This window comes from Parus major, chromosome 5 (genome assembly GCF_001522545.3).
Source record: "Parus major isolate Abel chromosome 5, Parus_major1.1, whole genome shotgun sequence".
Taxonomy (NCBI): Eukaryota; Metazoa; Chordata; class Aves; order Passeriformes; family Paridae; genus Parus; species Parus major.
The window spans coordinates 40,320,120-40,329,339 of NC_031774.1; the positions used below are offsets into that span (position 1 = coordinate 40,320,120).

Below are 9,220 nucleotides of genomic sequence, written 5' to 3' on the forward strand. Positions count from 1 at the left end.
GAGAGCGGCGGAGCGGTGTCTGGACCGACAGCCGGGATCGGGGCTCTGGGAACTGTGGGCTGATTCCGGGAACTGTGAGCCGACTCCGGGAGCTGTAGGCCGGCGGGGACGGGACGGGAGCACCAGCTTTAGCTGCCTGCGGCCCTGTGGAACCAATTTGCCGGGCGGAACCAATAAGCCGGGGTCGCGCCGCGGGGGCGTGCCGGAAGGGCCCTCGGCGGGCGGAAGGCGGGAGGCGGCGCGGCGGTTCTAGCAGCTTCCACGGGCGCTCGGAGCGGAGGCGGCAATCCCGGTCCCGATGGCCAAGTGGGGGGAGGGAGACCCGCGCTGGATCGTGGAGCAGCGGGCGGACGCCACCAACGTCAACAACTGGCACTGGTGAGCGGGGCGGCTGCTCCCAGACCCACCCGGGAGGCCCCGAGGGCTGCACGGCCGGAGTCGCGGGCAGCGGGGCCGCCTCCCGTCCCCTCCTCGCGGGCTGGTGCTGAGACGGGTTGATCCTCTGGGGCGACCCCCGGCTCCTGCGTGTGTAGGGGGATGCCCGAGCCGAGATGTGCCGGGGGAATGCGTAGAGATGGTCTGGGGAAGAAACCTGTGTGTGTTTGTGCTGAAGCGGAGCAGAGACACGAGATCGGGGAACATTGGATAGTCCCAATATGTGCTGTCAGCGTGACCTGTCCCAGATTCTCACCCCGCTCGGTTTTCCTGCAGGACGGAGAGGGATGCCTCCAACTGGTCCACGGAGCGGCTGAAAGCTCTCCTCCTGCCTGTCAGGGTAGAGGGTGAGGAAGGGGCGTGTGAGGTGACAGAAGTGAGCAAACTGGATGGAGAGGCCTCCATTAACAACCGCAAAGGGAAACTTATCTTCTTCTATGAGTGGGCTATCAAGCTGGCATGGACTGGTGAGTGAGGTGCATCCTTCCTGTTTCAAGGTCAGGTTCAGGTATAATACCAAGAGCAAGGATAATTATCTCATCTGGGAAGTAATAATAAAGGAGAGTAATGTATTTTGATACAAGTTTGCTTTGAGAACAACCAGAGTAAGAAAGGTTGATCTGAACAATATAATTATAATTGCAGGCACCTCAAAGACAGGAGTGAAGTACAAAGGTTATGTGGAGATTCCTAATCTCTCGGATGAAAATGACATTGAGGAAGTTGAGGTAAGTACAGCTGGATGTATGAAGTGTTCTAACAGGAATAGTCACAGCATTAGTATTTCCTTCCCTGTTACCTTTCTTGGAATGTTTGTATAGATTTTTTTTTTTTCTGCTAGAGACTGCTTAAGTTAATAGAATCAAAGAATGGTTTGGGTTGGATGAGATCTTTAAAGGTCATCTATTACCAACCTCTTTGGTATGAGCACAGACATCTATCACTAGACCAGGTTAGTCAGAGCTCCATTCAACCTGGCCTTGAACACATCCAGGGCTGGAACATCCACAGATTCTCTGGGCAACCTGTTTCAGTGCCTCACCTTAGAGTAAAGAATTAGAGTAAAAAATTTCTTTCTAATTCTTAATTTAAATGTACCTTTTTTTCAATTTAAAACTGTTATCTTTCATTCTGTCACTACACTCCCTGACAGTGTCTCTCCCCCATCGTGTGGTACCTTTATCAAATTAATTCCTGTTTTCTAGATGCAAAGGGCTCTGTAGCACAAGGTATTTAGGCACATAGGTACAGTACTGTAGGCTGAGAGAGATGAAGTGTAAGATGTATAAAACTGCAGGGGTGTTTATAGAAGTTTAGCCAAAGTCTGTGATGTTGAATTGAGTAACAAAAGAAGCGTGCACATTTGTCCTAGTTAATGAATGCTTGGCTTTGTTGTTTAGATCCTTGTCAGCCTAGCTAAAGATGAGCCTGACACTAACTTGAAGACCTTAATGAAGCAAGAGGGTGCAAAGAAAATTAGAGATGCAATGAAAACTTACATCAGCACTCTCAAAACGGGTATGTAACTTGAGATGGAGAAGTGCTATAGGAACCCATATGTACTAATTCTAAAGAAGGAATGGGGGTGAAGAGAGGAGTTGCTTGCTCCATCTCAACAGAGTGGTGTCAGAGCAGTAACAGTAACTTTGGGAAGAAGCATTTCTGGCTCTAGACAGTATACTACAGCCCAGAAAGGTTTGTTTTCTTGATAATGCAGTAATAAACAGTATTTTTGAATTTATGTTTTAAAACTGAGAATTCCCTTCATATCCTGAAGCTACAGAGAAAATGAAAGTCAGCCAAAATGTGTTGGTTACCCCAGTGATATAATCACTGCATGTGGCACAATCTGGCCTTCAGTTTGCTTACTTTCTTGGAAGGTGATACCTTCTCCAGTTTGTGGTTTGTTTTTGTTGGGTTTTTTTTTCCTCTTGCCACACTGGTAAAGACATTTAGTGTTACTTGGACTTTAGAATAACTGATGTCTGGAAATTGCTCTGCAGGTTTTGTTGGTGTCTTTTAATGAGCTGTCTCAGCATCTGGATCAAATTTATTTTTTTAAGTTAAATCTGAGTTCAGCAGTTGGAGTTAAATCAATGTGTTTTGGTTGAGTTTGGCTTTCCTCTCAAATATAGGCTGGGAATGCTACAGTTTCTTTTTATATCCATTTACTTATATTACACTTCATATTCTAGATGCACTGGGTACAAACCACCACTGATTGCTGTTTTTCCAGGATCAAATTTCTGTACTCTTTGTTTTTATTTTTCAGGCACTATAGTGTTCAGGCTGGGAGGTGCAGTCACCCAGTGAAAGATAAGAATGCTAATCAGAAAAAAACTGTATGATCTTGTGGGCTGCAATAAATGTGAATAAGTGGGAACCATATATTGCAGGATACAGGTTTATGCACATATGATAAAACTCTGCTTTTTAATGGAACTCTTGCTACTCTGAACAGATGAAGAGGAAGAAAAAGGAGAAAAATGTTGTATAATTGGTAAAACCAGAAGTTACTGAGGTGGAAAAAAAGCAAATGTAATTCTGAATGAGGCTGAAGGTTCTAATGGAGTTACAGAAGTGCTAGTGCTGCTGGACAGGGCACTGGCAAGGCTTGCCTGACTTCCCATGTGTTGTCCTGGCATCTGGTGATAAAGATAAATCAAAGAGGGAGTTAGAAGTTACTATTGTTCACTGCAGTGATATAAGAAATGAAGAGCCATTGTGAAAAGAAATGGAAAAGTTTGGTTTGGTGTGTCTAGGCCAGCCAGGCAAAAGTTTTTTACGTGTTTGCAATTTGTATTAGAGAGTGAGAGAGGAAAAAAGCTATTTAAGTCTGAGACTAACAAACATTAATGCAAGAGCAGCATGTAGAAGATGGTATGTCTATGCTGCAAAGAGGAGGTGACTTCCTAATTGATAGTGTAGGCAGGTTCTGACATGGCCTTTGGTGGAGAGTAGTGAGGGAAAGAAGTGCTTGTAAAAAGAGGTCTGTTCCCTTTTTCTAAAAACTGTTTCAAATCATAGATACTAGCAAGAGCAAGGGGGAAACCAGGAAATCATTTTTGATTGTGTATTTCTAAGTACAGTCATAAAGTTTACTTGATCTTTCATTGGTTTCATGGGCACATTCCTGTCTTTCCAGAATTCACCCAGGGCATGATTTTGCCCACAGTGAATGGTGAACATATGGAAACAGCACCTCAGGTGGCTCCTAAAGCAGAAGACCGCAAGGTAAACAAAACTGCAGACATGCTTTGGGATCAGTGAAGAAAGGTACACTGTATTGGATTCCAGGACTTACAGGAGCAACCTATGTTGTGTGTAGAACATATACATTCAGGAATTTGCAATCTGTGGAATAGGTGTGACTGTTTCCATTGGCAGCACATGATGTTTCTTCCAAGCAAAGTGATAAATCTCCTTTTTACATTTAAGTACGGTTGTGTCTGATTGCATCTTTACCAAGAGCCTTTGTTTTTCCCCTTGGATATGTGAACCATTTGTTGATTTTTGATTTGTTTTTGTTTTTTTTTTTTTTGATGAAAAAGTGTTTATGTGTTTGATTTCCTTGTTTTGTTAGATGGCTGCCAAGAGCAGTACTGCTACATCACAGTCCAAATCCATAGGAGTCAAGATCCCTACCTGTAAGATCAGTTTGAAGGACACCTTCTTAACATCTCCTGAGGAGCTCTACCGGGTATTCGTTACTCAGGAGGTAATGCCTGGCTTGTTCTGGAAGTTGTTCTTTGCATATAGGAGGCTCTTCCTAATAAGCTTTTTAAGAAGTTCTGTAGGACATTCACAATCCATGAGAATGGAATAAGAAAGCTGTTCTGCAGAGTAGTTGCTGAAAGCTTGTGTGTGCATCTTTTCACACAGTTGACAAGAGGGGATTAATGCCAACCAGAAGCAAGTTCCAGACAGCTGTCAGCACCTATGTGTAGGTGTATCCCTTACTGCATGTGGCCAGATCACTTGGTATTTACAGTTGTGTCCTTCTGGTTTGTTTTTGTTTTTTCCTTTTAAGGTTAGGGGGTATCAAAAGTGTGCTTTGGAAATAGTTTCCACTTTTATGCACGCTATTATACAGTTCAGGATGAGAGAGCAGCATTGTATTATTATTATTTAAACATGGTCTTAGTCTTTTGTTCTTCCTGTTTTGATGAGAAAAATGAAAAAGAAAGGCATATTTTTTTCTTAGTAGGTTTCATTAAGAAATCAACAAAGTAAAATCACTGTGTGACTCAGAACACTGCATAGCACTCGAAAGCTGGAGGTTCTTTTCCTTGGGCATGTGAAATGTTGGTGTAGTGATAAATGGCTTTTCTGGCCAGGGCAGGGGTTTTGTCTTTAGCTGAAGACCTTACCCTATTGACTTATCTCTTCTTCCAAAACTTTTGTAGCTGGGTGGGAGGCTTTAGGCAACAAGTTTTCAGGAAGATAATGTCAAGTAATCCAGGTCTGCTCCTGAATTCTTTTCAGATGGTCCAGGCTTTCACCCACGCACAAGCCACCTTGGAGGCCGATAAAGGAGGCAAGTTTCAGTTGCTGGATGGCAGTGTCACAGGAGAGTTTGTTGACCTAGTAAGTACTAACACGTTCAGGTGTATCTTGCACAGAGGCAGAACTGTTACCAGGCTGTAACTTTTTATCAGTTCCATTACAATGCTTCTGTTACCTAACTGTGGGTTCTACCTGGTACCCAATAGTTATCTCTAATTTCTGTGGCTATTGAAGCATTCCTAGTAGTGTGAATTAATGCATAGCGCTTCAGTCTGTGGAGAAAATGTAGCTTCCAGTCATAGATCTCCCCTGTCTTTGTGTGATTTTACTAACAGGGGTTGGAGGAGTGTTAAAGATAGTAACTCTTTCTCTTTGGCTCAATTGCCACTAAAGTCTTCTGGACAGGAACTCTGTCTCAGTGTTTGGGACTGTACTATTGCGTATCTTTCTAGAAGGGGATTGAAAAGAAAAGGACACTTAAATCTCTTCCTGTGTGTGTGTGTGTTTCTTAAGGGATCTCTAAGGCTACATTGATATCAACACAATTTTAAATGCTTTCTATTAGACTGCAGCATTTACAAAAAATTACTACTCAGTTTTTTGTCTCCCTTTTCAAGGTTCCTGAGAAGCAACTTGTTATGAAATGGAGATTCAAATCTTGGCCAGCTGGTAAGTAGTCCAGCCTGTCTTTGAAGGATACCAGCCCCATTTGCCACACTTCATTGTGGCTCATGATCGGGGAGCACAGGATGTTTTGGGAGCTGCTCCAGTGTTTTCCCAGCTTCCTATCCCACATTATCATGTGTGCATCTTCAGCCACTGTGTAGAGCAGTGACCAGGTAGGAAGGATGAAGTGTAGCTGCTTGTGCAGCTGTAGTTGCAACTGCTTCAAAGTGCAGGAAGAGGGAGCCCTCTCCTAGCTGTGTTCCTAGGGAAGGCCTACAGCTGCAGTCAGTAGAGCCTCTTGGGAAGGACCTCCAAGAGTCTTTCAAGTGCTGCCCTGTGAAAGGAGGGGCGGAGCAGCCTATGGGGGCTGTATGTACTGTACTGCACACTGCTGACAGACTTGCTTTGGTTCCTCTAGGGCACTTTGCAACCATTACCTTGAACTTCAATGACAAAGGTGGCGAGACAGAGGTGTGCTTGGAAGGCAAGGGCATTCCTGCCAGTGAAGAAGAAAGAACAAAGCAAGGCTGGCAGCGCTACTACTTCGAGGGCATTAAACAGACATTTGGTTATGGTGCCCGCTTGTTTTAATACTGATTGCTGGGAGGCTCTGCCTGAAGACTCTGCCACATGGACTGATACATTTCTCGCCTGTTCCTTTCTAATCTTGGCCCTGCCGCTGAGTAAAGTGGGATGACAGGTGATGAGGAAGGCCATGGAGCAGCACCATTTTCAGTCCCTCACTGCTTTGTGCATGTCTTGTGCTGCAGGGGATTCTCTTACATGTACATACTTCTATTGCTAAATAAACCTAACTTAAAAAAACTGTGGAATTTGTGTCCTCAAATTGGCTTGAGTTCAAAGGGTTGGGCAATAGGCTGAGGGAGGGATCTGTGTGGAAAAACACTGATCAATGAGGATTGCTGATGCCAATGTGATTTACTCCTCACTTCTGGGGGAGTGGAGAGCATGAGCTTGATGCAGTTTTTAGTCTGAGCAGCTGCTCATTTTCCCTCTGCTTTTGATCTGCCGCTAGTAAATGTTTCAAACCCTTCCCATTTTTGAAGGGATCCATGATCCTGTTCAAGCTGTTCCTCTCCTGTGCATCTCCCATTCAACACAATCGTTTCTTACACTTCCACTGGTCTGCTCTACAAGAACGACAATCATGCAATCCATTGCTAGGGAAACTCCCACATACAGAACGGTTCTAGAGGGTTGTGAGGCCCAGGGCCAGCTACTGCCAAGAGCTTCAGGCCAAAGCAAACTTTTTTTTTTTTTTTTTTCTTTTCAGAAATAAATCCCACCTCCATTTAGAGTCTGTTACAGAGTGCAGTACTTTTCGTTCATCATACTTCAGCTATTGCTTTAACTGGTGAGGAAGGAAAGAACCTGCTTGTTCTCACCTGCTAATATGTTAGCTCCTGGAGCTGTCTTCTAAAGCAATAAACTTGTTTATAGGAGGGGTGAAAATCTGACTGATTTTGTCAGTAAGTGTCAACCTGCTTAACCTCAAAGGTGACAGAAGTGCTTGGTTTTCTTTCTGAGGCATGAGCTGCTCTTGGATACTTTCTTTTTCTCTTAGTGTGTCCTGCAGAGCACCTCTAGTAACCTAGAAGAGAGTAATGTTATTGGGTGAAATTTACTGGTTTGGGGATTTTTCTTGCTTTTTTTTTTTTTTAATTTTTAAAAATCTGAATCATATGTGGTAACTGTGCCTTTAATAAAGGAGACAGGAAAAAACTTAAGTACCTGTTAAAAAAAAAACCCTGAATGTAGTTGTTGGAGTCTCCTTTTAAACTAGACAGAGGATTCTGCCTGTTCTCACTATTCCAAAGTGTTGAAGTATGAAATCATCATAAAGCATGTACAGACAGACACCAAGAAAGCAGCATGGAACTAAATTCTGTAGTGTGTACTCATCCCTGAGCTGGCCTGTGAGAGCAAAGGAGGCTGTACAAAGAGGCAGCTGTAGATATGGTAGAGCTTCCCTGTGCCATGCAGGGTTGTCTTCCCTAAAGCACTGTCTGGCTGGGAAAATGGATGCAGCTATTTTGCCAGGATTTTTGTGCACAGATGAGCTAGGGTATGCACCCAGTAGTGGGTGGGTAACATGATGGAGCCACACTGATCTCACTGGACAGCCTGTATGCTTGTCTTCTCTTTGGGAAATCCTGAACAGAACATGGGAAACATTAAACAACAGGGCTAGCAAGTGAGTTCACAGCCAAAAATTTGGTAAAAGAAAAGCAAAATTATTTAAAAACTGAAAAAAATGAGCTTGTTCTAAGTCAACTTGAGACAAACGTGACAGCTGAGTTGCGATGTCCTTGCTGTGCTTCGGCAGCTATGCCGCAGTAGCAGTGCTCGCCTGCTGCAGGCTCTGCTGGCACAGCTGGGCCAAGGCAGCAGAAGGCAGGCCCTGCTAATCACCTGCTGCTGGAAGGTTAGGAAGTGGGACAGGAAGGCAACTGAAGTGGAATTTTAATTGCCTTCCTTTCATCACAAGCAGGGTTTACTTCAGGCATCCTGCTGCTACTCTAATAGGGCACGCTTTGGCCTCCACCAGCAGCCCACATGCATGGGGCTCATGGACTCAGGGCTTTGCTCAGAGGCCATTTGAGGGCTCTTCCAGCAAAACTGACTACCCTGAGTTATGCTGGTGCTTCCCCAGCTGGCTCCCTGCCCTGCAGGCTGGAAATCACCATCCCCACAGCAGCAGAACAGGCTGTGAAATGTAGCCATGCCTTGGCTGCTGTTCACACGTGAATCTCTTGGACTAACCCGGCACTGAAGGAAAGCTTGTGCTAAAAGGCCAGGCTGTGCACTCAGGCAGAACGTGCCAGGCTGTGCCAGCTCTAATGGGGCACAGCAATGGTAATTAAGGCCTTACACCACTTCAGACATTTACTTGGTGAAGATCTGAGCCTTAAGTCATACTAGAGAAAGTCGCTGCACTACATCTGCCTACTGCCAGCAGACACACACTCCTTCAGCTACAGCTGACCTCCGGGGCAGCTACACGATGTTAATGAGAAACCCCAGACCTCTGCTTTACTTGGAAGTGTTGGGAGACAGTCACAGTTTAGTAGTCCTTCAGCTATTTGGAGAAGGGAGGGATGTGCAAGATTAGGGAGAAAAGCAAGGTTCAGTGTACTCTGGCCCAACAGCTCTTTAAGAATCTGACATAGGATAAGAGGGAAAGTCTTATAAATTAAAGAAAACAAAGGTAAAAAAACAAAACAGAAATGAATTTTTCAGTTATAAAAGTCAGAGGTGGAGCCTCACTGACTATGCCATTATGAGGCACGTGGAGATGAGTAAGGAGCAACCATCAAAGGATAAACCAAAAAGGGTTTTTGAACTTTTTTAAGACTGTAGGCAATGCTCTATATAATAGTTTTATTAGTAAATAACGGAAGGCCTAATAAAGCTGTAATGAATCCAGTACATTTCAGTACAGAACATAATACACGTGGTAAATAAAAGCAAAAAAAGAAAATTACATCACCACTGGTCCTGTAAAAGACAAGTTTAGAAGAGAAGTTTAGGATCAAAAATTTTTTTGACCAAGTGGAAAAAGTGAGGTCAGCAAGACTACAGCTGAAAACCT

At 44.2% G+C, this 9,220-nt stretch overlaps 1 protein-coding gene across 1 annotated transcript; it reads left to right on the forward strand.

Moving 5' to 3' along the window:
* Positions 1 to 21: 21 nt before the first annotated feature.
* AHSA1 (activator of HSP90 ATPase activity 1) lies at positions 22 to 6,433 on the forward strand. Its single transcript, XM_015630198.3, has 9 exons — positions 22 to 378; positions 712 to 902; positions 1,081 to 1,163; positions 1,836 to 1,953; positions 3,581 to 3,669; positions 4,019 to 4,153; positions 4,921 to 5,022; positions 5,559 to 5,610; positions 6,026 to 6,433. The coding sequence occupies exons 1-9, from the start codon at positions 299 to 301 to the stop codon at positions 6,196 to 6,198; spliced, it is 1,023 nt and encodes a 340-aa protein (XP_015485684.1). The 5' UTR covers positions 22 to 298; the 3' UTR covers positions 6,199 to 6,433.
* The last annotated feature ends 2,787 nt before the right edge of the window (positions 6,434 to 9,220 follow it).